The 22912-nt window shown below is 49.5% G+C and overlaps 2 protein-coding genes across 3 annotated transcripts; one reads left to right on the forward strand and one right to left on the reverse strand.

The window, feature by feature from the left end:
• The first annotated feature begins 9355 nt into the window (after positions 1 to 9355).
• On the forward strand, positions 9356 to 10150 carry LOC100276375 (uncharacterized). Its single transcript, NM_001371566.1, has 2 exons — positions 9356 to 9519; positions 9622 to 10150. Exons 1-2 carry the CDS (start codon positions 9397 to 9399, stop codon positions 9895 to 9897), a joined length of 399 nt encoding a protein of 132 aa, NP_001358495.1. The 5' UTR covers positions 9356 to 9396; the 3' UTR covers positions 9898 to 10150.
• Positions 10151 to 16048: 5898 nt separating this feature from the next.
• On the reverse strand, positions 16049 to 21957 carry LOC100274561 (uncharacterized). Of its 2 annotated transcripts, NM_001148916.1 has the most exons (4): positions 21342 to 21893; positions 18624 to 18763; positions 17039 to 17198; positions 16049 to 16755 (listed from the first exon to the last, which is right to left on the reverse strand). In NM_001148916.1, the coding sequence occupies exons 1-4, from the start codon at positions 21796 to 21798 to the stop codon at positions 16751 to 16753; spliced, it is 762 nt and encodes a 253-aa protein (NP_001142388.1). In that variant the 5' UTR covers positions 21799 to 21893; the 3' UTR covers positions 16049 to 16750. The 2 variants fall into 2 exon arrangements, with proteins under 2 accessions (NP_001142388.1, XP_008676889.1); XM_008678667.2 differs by lacking the exon at positions 16049 to 16755 and having other exon boundaries at positions 16791 to 17198; positions 21342 to 21957.
• Positions 21958 to 22912: the final 955 nt, after the last annotated feature.

The raw sequence follows: 22912 nt of genomic DNA on the forward strand, positions 1-22912 counted from the left end.
CGGAGATATTGCAGGTACGGGGTTTGCCAGTCTCGGTCAGGCGTGGCCCCGCTCCGCTCCTCCTCGATGCGCAGCGCCTCGCCCTCGGGGGCCGAGGGTACCTCGGGCTGAACCGAGGATGCCTCGGGATGGGCCGAGGGTACCTCGGGCTCGGGCACGTCGTTGATCTTGACGGAGGGTTGGTGCAGATCCCGGGAGAAGACGTCTGGGGGAACCGTCGTTCGCCCCGAGGCTATTTTTGCCAGCTCGTCCGCAGTCTCGTTGTAGCGCCGAGCGATGTGGTTAAGCTCGAGCCCGTAGAACTTGTCTTCCAGGCGCCGAACCTCATCGCAGTAGGCCTCCATCTTCGGGTCGCGGCAGTGGGAGTTCTTCATGACTTGGTCGATGACGAGCTGCGAGTCGCCGCGAGCGTCGAGGCGTCGGACCCCTAGCTCGATGGCGATTCGCAATCCGTTGATCAGAGCTTCGTACTCAGCCACATTGTTGGACGCCGGGAAATGGAGGCGTAGCACGTAGCGTAGGTGTTTCCCGAGGGGCGAGATGAAGAGCAGGCCCACGCCGGCTCCCGTCTTCATCAGCGACCCGTCGAAAAACATGGTCCAGAGCTCCGGTTGGATCGGAGCCGTCGGTAGCTGGGTGTCGACCCATTCGGCTACGAAGTCCGCCAATACCTGGGACTTGATGGCCTTCCGAGGCGCAAACGAGATGGTCTCGCCCATGATTTCCACCGCCCACTTCGCAATCCTGTCCGAGGCCTCTCGGCACTGGATGATCTCCCCCAGGGGGAAGGATGACACCACAGTTACCGGGTGAGACTCGAAGTAGTGTCGCAACTTCCGCCTCATCAGGATCACTGCATACAGTAGCTTCTGAACTTGTGGGTAGCGGATCTTGGTTTCGGACAGTACCTCGCTGACGAAGTAAACTGGCCTCTGGATGGGCAATGCATGCCCCTCTTCTTGCCTCTCGACCACAATCGCGGCGCTAACCACCTGAGTGGTCGCGGCGACGTAGACCAAGAGGGCTTCTCCATCAGCGGGGGGCACCAAGATAGGCGCCTTTGTAAGAAGCGCCTTCAGGTTCCCGAGAGCTTCCTCGGTCTCAGGGGTCCAAGCGAAACACTCGGCCTTCCTTAACAGGCGGTACAGAGGCAGACCTCTTTCGCCGAGGCGTGAGATGAAGCGGCTCAGGGCCGCGAGACATCCCATGACCCTCTGTACGCCTTTTAAGTCCTTGATGGGCCCCATGCCGGTGATGGCTGCGATCTTCTCCGGGTTGGCTTCGATGCCCCGCTCAGAGACGATGAACCCCAAGAGCATGCCCCGGGGCACCCCGAAGACACACTTCTCAGGATTGAGCTTGACGCCCTTTGCCTTGAGACACCGGAATGTCACTTCAAGGTCGGAGAGGAGGTTGGAAGCCTTCCTCGTCTTGACCACGATGTCATCGACGTAGGCCTCGACTGTGCGACCGATGTGTTCGCCGAACACATGGTTCATGCACCGCTGGTACGTCGCGCCCGCATTCCTCAAACCGAACGGCATGGTGACATAGCAGTACATGCCGAAGGGCGTGATGAAAGAAGTCGCGAGCTGGTCGGACTCCTTCATCCGGATTTGGTGATACCCTGAGTAGGCATCGAGGAAGGACAGGGTTTCGCACCCAGCAGTGGAATCCACGATTTGATCGATGCGAGGTAGAGGGTAGGGAACCTTCGGACATGCTTTGTTGAGACCAGTGTAGTCTACACACATCCGCCATTTCCCCCTTTCTTTCTCACAAGCACAGGGTTGGCAAGCCATTCGGGATGGAATACCTCTTTGATGAACCCTGCTGCCATTAGCTTGTGGATCTCCTCGCCTATCACTCTGCGCTTCTCCTTGTCGAATCGGCGCAGAGGCTGCCTGACGGGTCGGGCTCCGGCCCGAATATCCAGCGAGTGCTCGGCGACATCCCTCGGTATGCCAGGCATGTCCGAGGGACTCCACGCAAAGACGTCGGCGTTTGCACGGAGAAAGTCGACGAGCACTGCTTCCTATTTGGGGTCGAGCCCGGAACCGATCCGGGTCTGCTTGGAGGTGTCGCCACTGGGGTCGAGAGGGACGGCCTTAACCGTCTCCGCTGGCTCGAAGTTGCCGGCATGTCGCTTCACGTCTGGCACCTCTTTGGAGAGGTTCTCCAGGTCGGCGATGAGGGCCTCGGACTCGGCGAGGGCCTCGGCGTACTCCACGCACTCCACGTCGCATTCGAACGCGTGTTTGTACGTGGGGCCGACGGTGATGACCCCGTTGTGGCCCGGCATCTTGAGCTTCAGGTAGGTGTAGTTGGGGACGGCCATGAACTTCGCGTAGCATGGCCTCCCCAATACCGCGTGGTAGGTTCCTCGGAACCCGACCACCTCGAACGTCAAAATCTCCCTTCGGAAGTTGGAGGGCGTTCCGAAGCAGATGGGAAGGTCGAGCCGTCCGAGGGGCTGGACGCCCTTCCCAGGAATGATCCCGTGGAAGGGCGCAGCGCCTGCTCGGACGGAGGACAGATCGACGCGCAGGAGCCTGAGGGTCTCGGCGTAGATGATGTTGAGGCAGCTGCCCCCATCCATCAGGACCTTGGTGAGCCTGACGTCGCCGACGATGGGGTCGACGACGAGCGGGTATTTTCCCGGGCTCGGCACGTGGTCGGGGTGGTCAGCTTGGTCGAAGGTGATGGGCTTGTCGGACCAGTCTAGGTAGACTGGCGCCGCCACCTTCACCGAGCAAACCTCCTGGCGCTCTTGCTTGCGATGTCGAGCCGAGGCATTCGCTGCATGCCCTCCGTAGATCATGAAGCAGTCGCGGACCTCGGGGAACTCTCCTGCTTGGTGATCTTCCTTTTTGTCGTCGTCGCGGGCCCTACCACCCTCTGCGGGTGGCCCGGCCTTGTGGAAGTGGCGCCGAAGCATGACGCACTCCTCGAGGGTGTGCTTGACGGGCCCCTGATGGTAGGGGCATGGCTCCTTGAGCATCTTGTCGAAGAGGTTGGCACCTCCGGGGGGCTTCCGAGGGTTCTTGTACTCGGCGGCGGCGACAAGGTCCGCGTCGGCGGTGTCGCGTTTCGCTTGCGACTTCTTCTTGCCTTTCTTCTTGGCGCCGCGCGGAGTAGACGCCTCGGGAGCCTCTTCCGACGGGCGGCCCTGGGGCTACTTCTCCTTTCGGAAGATGGCCTCGACCGCCTCCTGGCCAGAGGCGAACTTGGTGGCGATGTCCATCAGCTCGCTCGCCCTGGTGGGGGTCTTGCGACCCAACTTGCTCACCAGGTCGCGGCAGGTGGTGCCGACAAGGAACGCGCCGATGACATCTGAGTCGGTGATGTTGGGCAGCTCGGTGCGCTGCTTCGAGAATCGCCGGATGTAGTCCCGAAGAGACTCTCCCGGCTGTTGCCGGCAGCTTCGGAGGTCCCAGGAATTCCCAGGGTGCACGTAAGTGCCCTGGAAATTGCCGGCGAAGGCTTGGACCAAATCATCCCAGTTGGAGATCTGCCCCAGAGGCAGGTGCTCCAACCAGGCGCGAGCAGTGTCGGAGAGGAATAGAGGGAGGTTGCGGATGATGAGGTTGTCGTCGTCCGTTCCACCCAGTTGGCAGGCCAGGCGGTAGTCTGCGAGCCACAGTTCCGGTCTCGTTTCCCCCGAGTACTTTGTGATAGTAGTCGGGGGTTGGAACCGGGCCGGGAACGGCGCCCGTCGGATGGCCCGACTGAAGGCCTGCGGACCGGGTGGTTCGGGCGAGGGACTCCGATCCTCCCCGCTGTCGTAGCGTCCCCCACGCCTGGGGTGGTAGCCTCGGCGCACCCTTTCGTCGAGGTGGGCCCGACGGTCGCGACGATGGTGCTCGTTGCCGAGGTGGCCCGGGGCCGCAGGCGCGGTGTTGCGCGTGCGCCCGGTGTAGACCGAGGCTTCCCGCATGAATCGGGAAGTCGCGGCATGAGGTTTCGAGGGGTATCCCTGCCTTCGGGAGGCAGAGCTCTCGGCCCGTCGGGCCGCAGCGCCTTCCAGGAGATTCTTGAGCTCTCCCTGGATTCGCCGCCCCTCGGTGGTTGATGGCTCCGGCATCGCGCGGATGAGCATCGCTGCGGCTGCCAGGTTCTGACCGACCCCGCTGGACGCGGGTGGCGGCCTGACCCTCACGTCGTTGGCGACGCGGTGCTGGAAACCCTGGGGCAGGTGACGTATTTCTCCGGCCGGGGGCTGGCCCGCCCATACCTGCCCGACGTCCCGGCGAATCGACTCGAGCGCTCCTGCTCCCTCGTCGAGCCTGGCCTGCGCCCCGCGGACTTGCTCGAGCTGTGGGTCGTGACCCCCCGCCGGAACGGGGACCACAGCTAGCTCCCGCGGGATGTCAGCGCGAGGCACCGGCCTAGGGAGATCACCGTCCTCCGGCATGCCGAGATGGTTGCCTTCGGAGGGATCCCCTAGCTCGACGTGGAAACATTCGCGGCTTGGGCCGCAGCCCTCGTCGTCAAGGCTGCGGCTACCGTCGGAACAGTCGGAGAGGCAGTAGTCACATGCGGTCATAAAGTCCCGCATGTCACTGGGGTTGCCAAATCCAGAGAAATCCCAGCAGATGCTGGGATCGTCATCTTCCTCGGACCCAGAGGGCCCGTAGGTCGAGACGTCCGTCAATCGGTCCCAAGGCGACCGCATGCGAAACCCCAGAGGGGTTGCACTCGCCTCAACGAGAGCGCCCGCCAAAGCGAGGTCGCTAGGCGGGTTGAGGCCGAGTCGAAATGACGTAGGATGGGAATCAGTCAGTACCTTTTGGTCGACGAGGAGCGACATAGTCACGTTGGGGACTGATTGCGTCGTCGTCTTAGGTACGAGGGTGACGTCCTGCAGGCCCTCCGCGAGCTCGCTGGCGTCGTCCACTTGCTCGGGATTGGCGTGTCGCGGGGGGACGGCGCTCGCCTTCGTCTCAAACGCGAGGTCGACGCCCGACGCGCCCCCCGTTGGGGCGCTGGGGACGTCGATTCGCTCGACAGCCGACGAAGCGCGGCCTCCCGCTCGGCCTTGGTTGCCCCGCCTCCTCCTCCGATGGCGGGGGAGAGGACGGGGCGAGCTCGAATGTTGTTCTTCCACCACGCGGGGAAGATGTCGTCGATTCCGCCGCCGGCGGGCGGGTTGTCGGCCGCCATTGTCGTTGTCGTGCGGCGGTGGAAGGAGTATCATGTCGTAGCTGCCATTGAGGGACATGAACTCAAGACTCCCGAAACGGAGCACCGTCCCGGGTTGGAGAGGTTGTTGGAGACTGCCCATCTGGAGCTTGACGGGAAACTGCTCGTCAACACGCAGCGTGCCCCTACCTGGCGTGCCAACTGTCGGCGTCTCGAGACCGGGGGGTCCCTAAGCCGACGAGTGAGTGTGCCGTGTGCCCCAGCCCAGATGGGTCGAGCGCGTGGGCGAGCGCAAAGGGGGGAAAGGAGCGAGGCGGCTGGAGACGGGCGTGAGAGAGGTGGAAATCCCGCGGCCTTCGTGTTCGTCCCGCGCCCAGGTCGGGTGCGCTTGCAGTAGGGGGTTACAAGCGTCCACGCGGGTGAGGGAAGCGAGCGGCCCCGAGAGAGCGCTTGTCCCGTCCTCGTCCCCGCGCGGCCAACCTTCTCTAAGAAGGCCCTGGTCCTTCCTTTTATAGGCGTAAGGAGAGGATCCAGGTGTACAATGGGGGTGTAGCAGAGTGCTACGTGTCTAGCGGGGGAAGAGCTAGCGCCCTAAGTACATGCCAATGTGGCAGCCGGAGAGATCTTGGCACCCTGCTGGTGAGATGCCGTGGCTGTCGGAGGAGCAACGGAGCCTGGCGGAGGGACAGCTGTCGGAGCGGTTGTGTCCTTGCTGACGTCCCTCTGCTTCCGTAAGAGAGCTGAGAGCCGCCGTCGTCACAGGGCATGCGGGGCGCCATCATTGCCTATCTGGTGGAGACAGCCAGATGGGACTTCGGTCTTGTTCTCTGCGGCCCGAGTCGGCTCGGGGTAGGGTGATGATGGCGCTTCCTGTTGACGTGGCGGGCCTGTGCCCTAGGTCGGGCGACGTGGAGGCTCCTCCGAAGCCGAGGTCGAGTCTGTCCTTCATGGCCGAGGCCGAGTCCGAGCCCTTGGGTCGGGCGAGGCGGAGGTCGTCGGCAGAGGCCAGGGCGGTGTCCGAGCCCTGGGGTCGGGTGAAGCGGAGTTCGTCGTCTTCTGGGGCTGAGCCCGAGTCCGAGCCCTGGGTCGGGCGGAGCGGAGTTCGCCGTCTTCCGAGCCTTAGCCCGAGTCCGAGCCCTGGGTCGGGCGGAGCGGAGTTCGCCGTCTTCTGGGTCTTAGCCCGAGTCCGAGCCCTGGGTCGGGCGGAGCGGAGTTCGCCGTCTTCCGGGTCTTAGCCCGAGTCCGAGCCCTGGGTCGGGCGGAGCGGAGTTCGCCGTCTTCCGGGTCTCAGCCCGAGTCCGAGCCCTGGGTCGGGCGGAGCGGAGTTCGCCGTCTTCCGGGGCTTAGCCCGAGTCCGAGCCCTGGGTCGGGCGGAGCGGAGTTCGCCGTCTTCCGGGTCTTAGCCCGAGTTCGAGCCCTGGGTCGGGCGGAGCAGAGTTCGCCGTCTTCCGGGGCTTAGCCCGAGTCCGAGCCCTGGGTCGGGCGGAGCGGAGTTCCCTATGGCGCCTTTGGCAAGGCCTGACTGCCTGTCAGTCTCACTCTGTCAAGTGGCACTGCAGTCGGAGTGGCGCAGGCGGCGCTGTCCTTCTGTCAGACCGGTCAGTGGAGCGGCGAAGTGACGGCGGTCACTTCGGCTCTGCCGGGGGGCGCGCGTCAGGATAAAGGTGTCAGGCTACCTTTGCGTTAAATGCTCCTGCGACTCGGTCGGTCGGCGCGGCGATTTAGTCAGGGTTGCTTCTTAGCGAAGGCAAGGCCTCGGGCGAGCCGGAGATGTGTCCGCCGTTAAAAGGGGGGCCTCGGGCGAGACGGAAACCCCTCGGGGTCGGCTGCCCTTGCCCGAGGCTAGGCTCGGGCGAGGCGTGATCGAGTCGCTCGTATGGACTGATCCCTGACTTAATCGCACCCATCAGGCCTCTGCAGCTTTATGCTGATGGGGGTTACCAGCTGAGAATTAGGCGTCTTGAGGGTACCCCTAATTATGGTCCCCGACAAAAAGTAAAGCTACCATGATTAAAAACATCGTACCATTAATGTTCATTGAATGGGCCCTCTTGGTGAAGCTCCCTGTGTTGGGGCCTTCGGTCATGATCATCTTGAGTAAGATGACGCACTTCCTCAGCAGCTTCGTCGATTTTCTTCTGAAGGTTGGCCAACCGGGCCATCTTCTCCTTTTTCCTTTGCACCTGCTGGTGAATGACTTCTAGGTCCTAGATCTCCTGGTCCAACTCCTCCTCCTGAAGTGTTGGACTGGTGGCCTTTCTCTTTTGGCTTCTGGCCTCTCGGAGAGAGAGAGTCTCCTGGTTTGTGTCCAGTGGCTGCAGTGCAGCCCTTGGCGCTGTTGTCTTCTTCGGCGCCATGACGAAGGTTGATGCTTTGCCGAAGATTGTGGAAGTGAGTACACCAAAGGTGGGCACCAATGTTGGGGACTTGTTCTTAAATGCTATGAGTTAAGAACAAGGCAACACAAAATGTTAATGGTTAATGCCCTTCGTCCTTCGAAGCATTATCTCCCTTAGGATATAATGATCTTCAGACGAAGGTCATGAAGGATGTACCTTCATCATTGTAGTATATATTAATGAAAGAAGTAGCATATGAAACATGAGAGATAACATGAATAATCATATGACATCATTAATATATCTTAATTATATCATCATGAATGAACGTGAACAATATTGAATTATATTTGTACCTTTGGCTTGACAGAAGGCAAAAGTCCAAGTGTGGCGCACGAGCGAATACAAGTCAGCGTGAATAGTACGAGGGTACTGTTCATCTATTTATAGGCACAGAACGCAGCCTGTGTAAAATTACATTCATGCCCTTTATGTTTACTATTGACTTAAGGACAATCCAACGAGGACTAGATAGCCTTTTCCCCTTTAAGTCAGTTCCTTTTTCTACCGCTGAGCCAAACTTCCTTGCGCGTAGCTTCGGAGCTGGTTCAACCTTCGGCCGACCATGCTTTTCATATTGTGTATAGCTTCATCCCGAGTCCGAAGGTTCCTGTACATATATTACACTTGGAAAACATTGTTAATCATGTTTTTGAGGACCTTCGGAAGACGAAGGCCCCTAACAAAAAGTATTAGCACGATGGCCGACACACAGATATACAAATGGCACTATGGCCGTGAATCACATTTAATCGGTATCCAATCCAAATTTAATCACATTTAATCACATCCAAATTTAATCACATTTAATCGCATCCAAATTTAATCCAATCCAAATTTAATCACATTTAATCACATCCAATCCAATCCAAATTTAATCACATTTAATCACATCCAATCCAAATTTAATACAAAACAATTATTTACCGCGGTCGGGGCGATGGTGGTGACGGTCGGGGCGATGGTGGTGACAATTATTTACGCTAGTCAGAAAATCATGAAACTTGTCCACATGTCATGATATCATATGTAGAGGTTGTGTTAAAAATTTGAGAATGTTTCGAGAAAGTTGTGACGCACTATGTGTAGAAACCTAATAAAACCTCTGTGACAAGTACACTCGGCAAAGAGACTGGCAAAGGGGTCCAGTGGTGCTCCATTTGACGAGTGCCAGGCAGATAGGCACTCGGCAAAGAATCTCGTTTTGCCGAGTGCCGGTTTGTGGCTCTAGACACAGAGGTTGTCGTAGGGCCTACCGAAGCTTTTCTTTGCCAAGTGCGAGGCTAGCAGGCATTCAGCAAAGTCTTTGTTACCGTCAGGTGTCGTCTCACAAGGACTTTTCTTTGTCGAGTACCAGATAGTACTCGTAAAAGACTTTACCGAGTGCACGGCATAATACGCTGTCGCAGTTTACGAGTCTTATTTATATGCGGCATTCGGTAAATTATTCAGTTCCGGTAGTGGCTACTGTACTGCGTCTATAGTGTTTCCCTCGTAGACAAAAAAAAACTAGCTGCTGCAACTGCAAGCTCAAGCGAATGGTATCAGTAATATTTTACACGGTAACATACATGATCCGGTGGACCAATTAGCACCGTCATAGAGGAAGTTGTATTGGTTACTTTGAGATGCTCTCAGAGAGTCACAGCACACGGCTGTACGTCCACTGCAGCGGTGCACTGCATCATCGCATCGCATCCCCTTCCTGCTCGCAGCTGGCAGCTGGCTGCTGGCCTACTGCACACTGCACTGGTCTGCTTCTGGTCGACTCGGCGCGAATAAATGCCACGCCTCGCCACAAAACCCCGCTTCCTCCCTCCAACTTTGCACAGTCTGCGCACCCTGCCACGACGAGATGGCTTCCTGTTCCTCATCGCCACGGCCACCCACCATCCCTCTCCTCCTCCTCCTCCTCTTCCTCCTCCTCCACTTCTCCTCCGTCCTCGCCGCACCAGCTCCTCCAGCCTTGTCACAACAGGTACGGCTCCCTCCCTCCCTATCTCTCTCTCTCTCTCCTTCACGCCTGTGTGGGGATCGGTTTTCTTCCCCTTCCTTTGGTGTGATGAGCTAATAACTGCAGGCTGGTACCGGCGGCGGCAATGCGACGGATTCGGCGGCGGCGTGGACGCCGCGGCTGAGGAAGACGTTCTTGGACGGCGGCATGGAGCGCTGGCGCGGGCGGCGGCTGGTGGGGCGGTTCCAGGTGTGCGCGGTGTGCACCTGCTGCGGGGGCCCGCACGGGATGTGCATCCCGGCGCCCTGCTGCTACGCCATCAACTGCAACATCCCCAACCGCCCCTTCGGCGTCTGCTCCTTCACCCCGCGCACCTGCAACTGCCTCACCTGCCACCTCTAGCTAGCGCTCGCCGCCCTGGATCCATGGTTTTGCTTGTCTAGCTGGTCGTGTCGTTTCGTTGTCGATGGAAGGGATATTCGTGATTCGTTCATTTGGGGGACAGATTCGACGAAGAGTTCATCCTGCCCTAAAACTGCTTGTTTGTAGCCATGACTCACAGTTAGTAGCAGTATGGTGATGGTTGGATTAATCCAGCTTTTTTTTTTCTGCACTTGCTTGGTGCTCTTCAACTTCAACTGTAGATATTATCAAGTCCTGGCATCTTTTTTTTTGTGGCCCCAGGGTAGTAGACTAGTAGTCATGAACTTGGTTTCACGGTTCTTGATTCTGCACATGGCAATGCCAGTTTTCCACAATTTTCCAGCGCGGTTTAATAAAATTATTCAGGTATTTTAATTAGCATTATTGTTGAGGTTTTTAATCCAAGGGTAAAAAAACTGCCAGATCAATCAACATGGATGGAAATGGCCCACTATCCCACCAGCAGCCTATTCAAGTCTTGATGAAGTGCACTAATGCGTCTTTAATGACAAACAAAAACAAATGAAAAGCTAGCGCTAAATCGTTAAAAAAACAAATAGAACCCGATCTGTAATGGTTGCATAAAGTGCCCTCTTCTCTTGTTGTCCTTAAATTCTTGTACCTACAAGCCCGATCTCTTCTTCAATTAAAGTAGCCAATGGAGTGGTTGGCCATTGCCAGTTTTTTTTTTTTACAAACTTGTTTTCGTCTCAAGCCCTTCTCTCTCTCTCTCTCTTGAGTGTTGACAATACGTTCATGCTTTCAAGGCACTGTCGTTGACACACGTCCTGGACTCTGTTTCCATCCTAGTATTTGCCAGTTTGCATGTCTGTGCATTACACCTGCCACATACAAGACACTTCGCCTATTGGCATGTCACATGTCTTTTCCCTCCCCCTCTCTCTCTCTCCCCCGTTACCGATGTAGATATTATGTATGTGTATTCGAATTTGATCTGTGTCTGAGATCCAATCTGTATTCGAGTCTGAGTAAGAGTATTCAGTACCTCATCGTATCTGATTTATATCTATATCTCCGATTTATATCTATATCAGTATAATTAAATTTGGATATTTAAAATATCGGTATCTATTCAAATCTCATCCGACACAACTCCATAATATCTATATCCAAATAAAAAATATGAAAACAAATATGGTACAAGCATTATCCGTCCGTATCCAATTCGATTATACCCCTACTCGGCGTGACTCCCTTTGATAGCGAAATTGTATATCACTGATCGCCTTTATGGTCGATACCGACTCCACCACTAGAATGGTACCATCTGCCCGTTTACACGAGACATTTTCTATTTCGTGTCATTTTAAATTTCATAAATTAAAAAAAATCAAAAAAACAGGTCTATAAACAGAGGAGTATTTGAACTCATTCACATATCTCACACTTCATATTTCTCTACCACCTCGTACTCATCTCACTCTTATTTTATTCTAGTATACCATTATTGTGATGTCTTTGTCGAGTTCGGACATTGATATGACCAAAGACAAGGTAGTCTATTTGTTGTATCAAGCTTGCCGATGTATCTTAAAGATTCTGGTCTTCGCATGATCATTGCGCTCCTGGAATTTCTCGAGGGTGGACCAGATCTCGTGAGCCGTAGACAAATGTCCGACTCGCTCAAACTGACCCAGCTAGAGGCACGAGAACAAAGTGTTGCGAGCTTTATTGTTCGAATCATGAAACTCCACTTGAATTGGAGTGATTCGTTCACTTGCAGCATTGAACGCAACAACGAGCCAAATTTTCCAAACTCGATACCCAATAATTTGGAAAACACAGACATGTGAACCTTCCGGTATGGTTGGTTGGTCCTGTCGAAGAACGGTGGCTTGTCGACACCACATTCAATGTTGCCTTCATGGATTTCGAACCGATTAGGGAAGAGAAATCCTTAATCGGCTCTGATACGAATTGAATGACCGGTGAGGCGACCATAGGGGGTGAATGGGAGCCGATCAAAATTTGTTGCTAAAAACTGAATTTGAGCACTTCACTTCAATCGAGATAAAGAAAGTGCTCAAACCAAAATCATATCAGCAAACCAGTGATCTCATGATTTCAAAATGTCTGAATTGATCCAAAACTGTGTCGCGAACAAGTGCTAATTTCAACAGCACGAATACCTATTCTTATATGCGAAACTGAACCAAATGAACTCTGATCGAAATGAAATTCTACACACACCTAGACAAATATGTTTCCAAGGTATTCACATATTTTGAGCTCAAACGGACTTGTGAATCAACCGCAGATCTAAAAATACGAACATGATTGGGGTTTTGTTGGGGGTTTTCTAGAACGAACTCAAAACTAGACTAGCTAAGATCACAACCACAAACTGCACCAACAGGGTGTGATAAGTGATCCTAAGAGTATACCTCAGCCACCAACAAATCCCAACATCACCCGAAACACAAGAACTCAAAGGTTCTCCACAAATCCTCAAGAGAATGGAAGAACTCAAGAACACAAGGCTTCAAAAAATTAGCAAGGGGACAAATTGAGATTGGAGCCAACCAAAACATGTGGGCCGAACCGGCAACCTTTCCTCGGGTTAAGTTGCTTTTCCAACAATAGCATCTGTTTTTCACAGGCTTCTAAGATAAGCGGCTTTTCCAACCAGCATCAGCTATGTCAAACATGCCTTATATCAAGGTCACCTAAACCATTGGTCAAAGATTCTAGTTGAACATTACAGAAGGACCACAACCATTTTGGACTAGAGATGGCAATGGGCCCGATCCCTGATTCCCCGCTGGAAATTCTTCCATTAGGTCTAGTTTGGGAGCCACAAAACCGGGAGAGATTGGGGGACTAAAATCTCCTTCTTATTTAATTTTGAATAATAAGAAGATTTTAGCCCTTCCAATCCCCTCTGTTATTTTTAGCTCCCAAACTAGTACTTAGGGATAGGGATGGGGAAGTTTCTTCCCTGTGGAGATGTAAACATAGAAAAGTTCTCCCTCGACAGGTAAACAGGGACGAGGATGGGGAAGCATTCCCATCTCCATTCTCCGCAGGGACCCGTTAAAATTACATGTGACGATGTTTTCACGTAATAATTAATTATAAAAATAAATAATTACCTCGTCAAGAAATCACTCATTGTACAAATATGTTTATCTTGATGTACACATAATGATTTCTTACATCCGGCAATGTGTATAATTAACAATGTTTTGCATTAATAACATATGAAGTACGTTCTAATTATAATTTAAGCGGAGACGGAGATCCCGACGAGAATTTATCCCCGCGGGGAACATGGATGAGGAAGAAATATCCCATGCAAGCGTTCGTGGGGATTCCCACAAGAATTTTTTTTTCTTCTCGAGGACGGGAATGGGGAGCTAAAACTCGAAGGGGAATTCCTTATTGTCATCCCCATTTGGACTAATAAAAGTGCAACATCGGAGATCAAGCAAGTGAACAGACTATGGAAACACGGAGGACGAAGAATTGCAAAAGGATTGGTCGATTGAAATGGTAGAAAACTCACACAATGATTTATTCAGACTTTGTTTGGTTACTCTAGTATTTATCTCAATCTATATATATTAAATTGATTTAAAATATATATATTAGTTTAATTTACACCATAATTTATCTTAATATGCGTGGATTGGATAAATATTATAGTATCCAAACAAAGCCTAAAAGAGCTGGAAAATAAAGAAAGCAAGGGGCAGAGCCGCGTAGTGTGACGTGATTATGAAGCGCAAATGCACAGGTCCATGTTTCAAAAATGGGTTATAATATAAATTATAATTAGTGACCGATTTTTCACCACACATACAACCTCCTTACATAATTCTATGCACCCATAAGCTAGTGTGGGTCTCCTTGGATTTCCTAAGAAAGGAAACGTTATTTAGGGCTAGTTTGTTAACCTCATTTTTTAAGGGGTTTTAATTTTTCTAAGATAAATTAGTTTATTTTCTTTTGAAAAAATAGAAATTTTTTGAAAAAATGAAATTCTTAAACTAGTCCTTGTATGATATCCCACAACAAGCGACGACTGCAGAGTAGACTGATCCGTCATCGGCCAATGCCAATGATCAACAGCAACGCCGCCAAGCCACTCACGGCCCAGCGCAGCCGGCCAGCACCGGCACGTTCGTCGCAGCCGACGGACATGCAGTGCAGTGCAGTGCAGAAGGCGGTAGCTCTCGCAGGCGTACAGGACTCCTCGGTGGAAACACAGCGTTTGGTCTTTTGTCCAGACCAACGCCAAGATCCGTCACATGCCTAAACTTGAGTACCTAGCTAGCTATAGCTCATGGCCTGCTTGGGACGCCTCCAGTTCATGTCCGCCATGCATGTAATCGTGTCTCGTTTCTCCACGAGCAAATGAATAGCACTACTATGTTCAAATGACCAATTTTGTTGATGGGTCTAAACCGTACAAAGTGTTGAATATATATAGTTAGGGGTGGTAATGGATCGTGATCCAAATGTTTTTTTACAAAATGATAGAACACTAAATAATTTGCAGTTCAAAAAAATATATAAATAGGACCCGATCATAATCCGATCAAATTCTTAAATCTTATAGTGTAAAATTTAGAGCTCATTGTTACCCCTATATAGTAGGATTAGGTTGTCTCCAGCAGGAGACTGTAAAGGGTCTTGTACTCTAAATGTAGGGGACGGTCATGTCCTTTATCCCTCCAGTAAGGAACTCTAAAGCGTCCTCTAAAATTTAGAGTGTTTCGCCCTCGATAAAACATTCTTTGTTAAGTGCCACTCTTGGCGAAATAAGATCCTCGGCACTAACCTTGTTTATCGAGGGCGAAACACTCGGTGTAGAAAGACACACGGCAAATAAGGTTTTACCGAGTGTCAAACCATCATCGAAACGTGACCTCCGGCAAAGGGCCGTCAATAGTCGTCTATAGTTGACAGCCGTTAACTTCGTCGAGTGTCAGACGTTGACAGTCGGCAAAATATCTTCTTTGCCGAGTGTTATCTGGCAAACACTCGGGAAACCTATATTTTGCCAAATGTCTTTCCTTGGCACTCGGCAAAATATATTTATTTTTTTCTTTTTTCCCAAACTTTTTGTGGTGTGTTTCTACAGTATATAGACCTATATGTTAAATTTTGGCGCAATTATAAAAGTGTTTGCTATAACTATCAGATTTAGTTCGTTTAATTGAATTTCATCTTTGGATAATTCAAATTTGAACTGCAAGTCACTCGAAAAATAGAAAACAGTGAATTCAAAAATGATATTCATGTTATTTAGCACAAGTTACAGCCTATTTCAGTAACAGACCGAAATTTTCGAACACCATTCTCACAAAACATGACCGTGAACTTTGATCTGGTTGTTTTAAAATGGTATAAAACACAAATAATGTTAGAAAATTATGAAACTTATCAATATGTCATGATATCATATGTAGAGACTGATAAAAATTTGATACTATTTCGTGAAAGTTGCCACACACTATATGTAGAAACCTAGCCGGTCTACATTGAAATTTTATGGTTTCATGTGAAGTGGAGCTAGGTTTCTACACATAATATGTGATAACTTTCACGAAACATTTTCAAACTTTTACCAGAGTCTGTACATATGAAATCATGACATGTCGACAAATTTTATGATTTTCTGAATTTGTTTGTGCTTTATACAATTTTAAAACAAATGGATGAAAAGTTTACGGTCTTGTTTCGTAAGCATGGTGCTCGAAAATTCTGGTCTGCTACTGAAATAGGTCGTAACTTGTTCTAAATAACATGAATATTATTTTTGAATTCATCGTTTTCCATTTCTCGAGTGACTTACAGTTTAAATCTGAATTATCCGAAGACATTCAATTAAACGAACTAAATCTGATAATTATAGAAACACTTTTATAATTCACCGGTAAAGCTTCTTTGCCGAGTGATATGGTCGAGGCACTCGGCAAACAAGCAATCTTTGTCGAGACTAGCGAAGGGCCCACGAGGGGCTTTTTTGTCGAGCACTAGTCTAGTAGGACACTCGACAAAGGCTCCGTCACGATCACTTAGTGGCGTGACGGCGACTTTTATTTGTCGAGTCTCAGTTGACACGCACTCGGTAAGATAAAAGGTATTCGACCAAGAAGTCGTTGCCGATGTACAGTTTAACGAGACTTATTTGTCGAGAGTCACACTCGATAAAGACTTGGGTGACATGAGTGTTGTATTATAATTTAATAGTATAAATAGGATTATAGGATATGGTGGTCGTCGCGTCCTTCACTCGAACAGCGTTCAATCTTCTTTCTTGCCATGTCGTCACGGGCGGACGCCTACAGATGATGCCCGAGATTTCAGGCGTCTGAGCAATAGGGATTGTTGCTACTCTAGTACGTACGCACGTGGGAGTGGGAATGCGGTTTTGGGCTGCCGCCACCCGTACCAAGCAGATGCAGCAGAGCAGGCGTTAACTTTGGCAGGTCGTCGTTGTCGCGCCAACCAGAAATTTGGAAGGGTGGTTGGGGGGGTTGCGGACGCTGGTGGGGTGCCTGTTGCGCTGCATTGAACACACGCCATTGATGCCGCCCGCTTGCTTGCTTGCGCAGGGCATCAATCATCCATCCATGACCATCCATCTCCATAGGTGTGCAGAGGGGGACCGGACCGACCATCTCCGTCCGAGCGAGGCTGCCCTCCTTTGCCGGGCTGCCCATTTATGTGAGGCCTAGCGGGCGCCCCTGCCTTGCCTGATTTCCTCCCGTTCATTCATTTGTTGCCCTCCCCTTCTCCTAGTTATTATGTAGCTTTCTTCGTTTTGGCTCCCTAGATTGCGGAAACGCCGTAAATCCCATCCTCACTCTACACACGAGAGTCCAAAGAATGTGGGACATGAGTAAAAATAACAATAAAAAAGCTTCTCAAGATTAATAAGATACCACTGTTGTATAGCCTCACTCTTATAACTTGGCTAATAGCCAAATACTTAAGCACAAATCCCTTTTACCCTAACTCTTTTTTTTACAAAAGGTAGCAAAAGAATACTCGGAGCTATACAACACCACCGCCTTGCTGCAGTGTGTTTTGAGAAATTCTCAAGACTGTAGCGAGACCAAAGAGACGAACTCAGTGATCAAGCCCCCACCTTTCCTAATGTTGATCACGAAATGCTCAGGGTACTTTCTCAGCAGCAACGCAAGTCCATGCCATAGCCTGCCGTCAGTTTCAGCCTCCGCAAAGTCTTCGGATGTCAGGTATTTTCGCACCCTGCTGTGGTGCCACATACCGCCGTACTTATCAAACATCTAATACAACATAAAGATCTGTTAGAAACAAACACAAGGATATAGTAATAAACAATTAAACATGAAAGGAATAGTAATATAGAACGAGCTACAGGAAATCTGATTAGGACCCATGCCTCAAGAAGTTTTAAACAATAACTGCAACAAGGAACTGCCAAGCACATAATATAGAGCAGCGCACCAAATGGTCCTTTTGATCATGAGCCACTCGTTGTGCCCAGAACTATTAGTACTGGTGGCAACTACCGGCTTCTAGAAGATTACACCAACCACATTTTATTAAAAAAGACCATTTTTGTAAATGTATGCTAACATCCACAAATACAAATTATTTAGTTATTTTAGTGTCCTGGAAGCTTTGGAAACATCGTAATGCTTGTGTCTTCGAGGGGAATCGTCCTAATGTTCAGGCTGTGCCGCTGGGAGCTTTGGAAACATTGTAATGCTTGTGTCTTCGAGGGGAATCGTCCTAATGTTCAGGCTGTGCCGCTTTCAGTGTCAAGAGAAGGTCGTATGTGGTATTTGGCTGGAGCATCTAGGCTGCAGGAGCTCCTCCCTAGGCCTGCTCTGCCCTTGCCCATCTAGTTGTGGTCATGTTGGTCGTTAATTTGTTTATCTTCTTGTTATCTAGCTTACATTAGTGGGGGTGGGGGTTCTGTACCCCTAGTTTTGTATTTCCAATCTTCTTTCTTAATGATGATGAAATGACGGGCAGTTCAGTTCGAGAGAGAAAAATAAATGCACTATCCTCACACATTTCATAGACAATTAGATGAAACAAATCCTATGTTGTAAATGTTGGTGCATTTTTCTATAATGTTTGTAAAAGTTAGACAAGTTTGACTTAGGGCAAGTTAAAGTCAGCTACAATTTGGGACAGAAAGTACTATCTTTTTTCCCCGAAACCAAAGTCGGCCCATTTCCATTATCAGCGAACTGAAATACATATGCTCGAGCAGACATATCTGAATTCTGAAGGAGCAGAATAAAGAGGAAGGGACTGCCACACAGTTAAGGTCTAAGAGTGCAAGCCTGCTTCAAACAGTCTCAACTGCAAGTGGTAGTGAAACTATCTGGTACTCCATGATTGCTATACAAACAAATTTGTATCAGCAGATTAGTTCTTGGCTCTACTTGGATCATCAGGTCAATCCTCATTAGATCATCCCATGTAAGGTTCTTTTCAACTGGAATTTTATAATCTATAGATACCCTTAGCATAGACACCAAAAGGGGTGTATGTGGGCACCATAATTTATTTTGTCGAAGGAAGGAAGTAGAGGGGTAAGGGTTACGCTCAGGCTATCATAATGCTAAGGTACAGGGAACGGAAGCAACCATAAGAATAAGAGTTTAGCTATAACAAGGGTGACAGCAAATAAATAGCATCTAGTGATACTTCTCCATGAGAAAGAACTTCCTTACCACTTCATGAAGCTTGTTTATAGAAATCCATTCCTGAGGTCCACAGAGATCAGACAAGATAGTAGCAGCAGATGAGATGACATCTTTCTCTTCCAACTGAAGCAATAGTTGATCATCTGCTTCCCTGTAAGATTTTGATCCTGCAGCGTAATAAAATAGTTGTCTTCAACATGCTCAAATTATTTTGATAACACTTTTGAAGATATTATATATGAAAATTATGAGTGCACACAGGTTCCATGGAAAAAGCCTGAAATTCTACTAAATGTGATGGACCAAGTAGTAAAGTACTAATAATGCAATATATATAGTAATATAAACTGACCATTTCATGATACTTAGTATGCACTGATGCTCTTAACGATCTATAATGAAATATTTTACACTGCAGGCAACAGAAAGCTATCTGTGTTTGCATTCTAACAATGTTTCAATCTTCCAGATCAAACATAGCTCTCAATTCAGATACTATTTAAAATAAAAAAATGGTGAGAAACGTATACATTAGCCCCACCAACAGCACAGTTCAAAATTATTGTTAAAAAATCAATTTTGTACATGTTCAGGAACTAGGATCTAAGAGAGATGCATTAAGGCCCTGTTTGGTTCCCCTGAATAAATTTTAGTCCCTGTCACATCAGATGTTTGAATGCTAATTAGAATTAGAAGTATTAAATATATTCTAATTACAAAACTAATTACACATATGAGGATTGAACGATAAGACGAACCTAATGAATTTGTCTCGTCATTTAGTCTTCAGCTGTGTAATTAGTTTTATAATTAGACTATATTTAATACTCATAATAGACATTGAAACATCCGATGTGACACGGACTAAACTTTAGTCCCTGGAACGCCTCCTAAGAAGGCAACTTGCTATCCTGTCAGTAGACCAGAAATACAGACAAAATTCATCATGCAACTAAGACCAAAAAATTATAGATAAGTTAGGAAACTTCAAACAAAAGAACAAGAGTTTTGGCAACTGCTCTTAGCAGACAAATAGAAAACCTAAGAATCATATACAGGTTTAGTGGAATGCCAAAAAAACATAGTCCTGCGAACCTACAAACCTTATTGTGCTTAGCCTAAGGACATGATATGTCTTGAAAAGCATGCAACAGAAGTATAGAGCTGGGAAATATACTGGTAATGTTGGATAATACCATACACAAAGTGAAGTGACAGAAAGATCCGAACATGCAAAATACATACTACATTGCTGTCACCATTAAGTTTGCAATGAGGTGTAAAGTTGTGTTTTCAAGTAGTCCAGCTAACCGCAATTAGTCGGACTAATCGTTAACTTGAACCCGACTAGATCACTAGACCCACCGAAGCGATTAGACCGACCAGAATTCTAGTCGTCCGATTAGTCGACGACTAATCATGGTTAATCGTCCAATTTTGTGTGAGACGACCAGATTGAATATGTGTTTTTTAGATGGGCTTTTGAGATTTATGGGTGCTGCTTTTGTGGGCTCTGGGCTACCATTTCTACTCATATGTGGGATCATAGGCTGCTATTGTGGCCTTTTAGGGTCGCCAAACTAGGCAGCCAGCTACAGTCGCACAAGAACGCATCGCATAGAGCCGCCCGTGCTGCCGCACAGCTACAGTGCCACCCGCAGATTCTAGCCGGCCGGCCGTGCTGCCACAGTGCTGCTGCCGGTCTGCCGGCCACAAGATCCAGTTCCAGGCAACAGCCCTGCTGCCGCACAGCTGCAGTGCCGTCCACAAGTTCTAGGTGGCCGGCCGTGCTGCACTGCTGCCCCCCAGGCGACGCCTGCCATCTTCAAGGTTCGTCGTTTAGGCCTACCTCTTGTGTATCAGCTGGTATCAAGCACCAAAAAGATGAGCTCGTCTTGCTGCTGTGCTTTCCTTGCATTAGGCTCAATTAGTCGGTCTGGTCGACAACTAATCGCGAATAGTCGACTGGTCAGTAGCTATACGGCTGGGTTTGACTAGACGACTTCAAAACATTGGTGTAAAGTTTCAACAAGAACTTCAAATCCTTGATCTGGCAGGAACAGTAATTTCACTAGCATAAAAAGATGCAAATGACGCTAGTCACCTCCTACAATTGCTGCAACACAAACCAATGTCCAGGCAAAGAACTGGCAATAACAGTTAACAGATGATTATTAACAAAACTCGAGCAATCCTGAACTACTGCACATTAATCCCTCATTTTCTCCCCCGTGTCTTGCACATCCACTGCTACAAGAGCATCATCTCATCAATTAAACTTAGGATTGCCACACATTCAATGAAAAAGATGTAACACCACTAGGTGATACACTCTCACCATCCAATTGGCAAGCATAAGTGTAACAACTCAAACCCGGAAATAATCAAGAAACAGTAGCGAAGAATACATAACAACATAAATACAATAAACAAATAAAGAGCTATTACCACCAAATTCATTGCATGATGTATCACCCATTTCATTGGAATATACAGGAAAAATTATAGCAAAAGCATGAAGAATGGGTTCATCACCAATCAAATGAACTTGATGATGTAATCCCAATTCTCAAAAGGCAAATTCAATGTACATTGAGAAGAGAAGTAATTATCATTTCAGTATTTCACTAATCAGTTGAACTTGTTAATGCAATCCCAATTCCCAAAAACAGATTCAACGTACAATCAGACAAGTAGCAAATATTCAAACCCAACAGAGATAAAAAAAATGCAAGAATTCAGTACCGTTATAACCGTCCCTCCGACGCTTCGCCGCTGCCACGGCCTCTTCATGTTCATCCTCATCCTCGTCATCATCAGACGGAGGCGGCGGGATCGCGCGCTGAACGGCGGATGACCGGCGCGTGATGCCGGCGTCGAAGACGGAGCGGGAGGGGAGGAGGAAGTAGAACTTGGTGTCCCCCATCTGGAGGAGGTCCTGGGAGTCGAGCTTGACGGGGGCGGACCCGGGGACGTGGTGCACGCCCTCGACGAGGCAGCCGTTCTTACCAAGCACCTCAAGCGCGAAACGGCGGCGCAGGAAGTCGTAGAAAATGCGCGCGTGGCGGCGGGAGACGTTCATGCCTGCTCCGAGGGCGCCGAGGTCCACGTCGACGCCGTCGTCGGCCTCCGGCGGGGCGGCGACGGGGCCCTTGCTGCGACGGCGGCTATGGCGACCTAGAACGATGGAGTAGGTCTGCATGTAGTACTCGAAGCACTCGCCATGTAGCTTCGCAAATCCGACCTCCCGGTCCGACGCCGCCGCCGAGTCAGCGGCGGGGCGCCGCGCGTTCCCCATGCGTGGCCGAGGAGGCGAGGAGGGGCTTGGGGTTTGGACCGTTTGATTCTGGTTAGGATTTAGGGCAATGGACCAATGGTGCAAGTACGAGCAGAAAAGACCCGCTCGCCGGCGGCGATCGGGCCATGTTGGGCCAGAAGCTTCAGCGAAAACTAGCTATGTTGGGCTGCATCCGAAATTTTGGTCCGGCCCATACGATTACTAGTTAGATACGAGCGTCAGTATCCTCAAACAAAGGACCGAGCGGCGAGCGTCCATGGTGTAGCACTTTAGGTTCTGTTTGGACTTTGGAAGTGTAGTTTTTTCATGGTTTTTGACAAATATTGTAGGATTTGCTAATACTATAATATTCTAGATCAAAAGTTTTTTGAGAAATCACTAAAAACAGAGTTTTCAATACTATGGATTAGTCAAATTGTAGTATTTTTGGAGTATTTGGTACAGTGGTTCAGACCCAAATTTTCTCACGCGCATTTTTTTCACATCCTGATACCTGACTCATGATCTTTTCCTATCTGCACAACCTTTTCTCCCGACACCGCCCATTTCTTTTTCCCGCCCTGTGGTCGCCCAAGTCTCTCGCATTTGTGATCCTCAGGTTCTCCTCTCGCTGTCGCCCCATGTCCTCCGTCACCTAGCTCTTGCTCCCGTTGTCGCCCAGTGCTTTTCCCGCACACACCCTCACTCGTCTAGTAGAGAGTCTCATCCTCCGCGCCGGCTTAGGGATTGAAGCTGTCGGCTTAGGGATTGAAGTTGCCGCCACCATGCGAGGAGCTGGGGATGAAGAGAAGGTCGGTATGTTTCGTTCTCCTCACTATTCCTCTCTGAACCACCTAGGGTTACTACTTTTTTACACATGCTTTTGGTTGAGAATCAATTGTGCTATTTTGTGTCCATTTTGCTATTGATATTGATATATTCAGTTTGTAATCAGTTTTGTGTCTACTTGGTATTGATGTTCATATATGCAGTTTATAATCACAGTTCTGAGAATTTTGTTTGTTATAGAAAAAATAGA

The sequence above is a fragment of the Zea mays genome, chromosome 4 (genome assembly GCF_902167145.1).
Source record: "Zea mays cultivar B73 chromosome 4, Zm-B73-REFERENCE-NAM-5.0, whole genome shotgun sequence".
Lineage (NCBI taxonomy): Eukaryota > Viridiplantae > Streptophyta > Magnoliopsida > Poales > Poaceae > Zea > Zea mays.

What these genes read in the sequence shown, in the direction of transcription:
- LOC100276375 (NM_001371566.1), top strand. Translation starts at nt 9,397, where the DNA reads ATGGCTTCCTGTTCCTCATCGCCACGGCCACCCACCATCCCTCTCCTC. An exon ending in CTCCAGCCTTGTCACAACAG is followed by an intron (nt 9,520 to 9,621) that starts GTACGGCTCCCT and finishes TAATAACTGCAG; the next exon opens with GCTGGTACCGGCGGCGGCAA.
- LOC100274561 (XM_008678667.2), bottom strand. Translation starts at nt 21,894, where the DNA reads ATGGGGAACGCGCGGCGCCCCGCCGCTGACTCGGCGGCGGCGTCGGAC. An exon ending in TCGGAGGGACGGTTATAACG is followed by an intron (nt 18,764 to 21,341) that starts GTACTGAATTCT and finishes ATTACGCTGCAG; the next exon opens with GATCAAAATCTTACAGGGAA. An exon ending in TAAACAAGCTTCATGAAGTG is followed by an intron (nt 17,199 to 18,623) that starts GTAAGGAAGTTC and finishes ATGTTGTATTAG; the next exon opens with ATGTTTGATAAGTACGGCGG.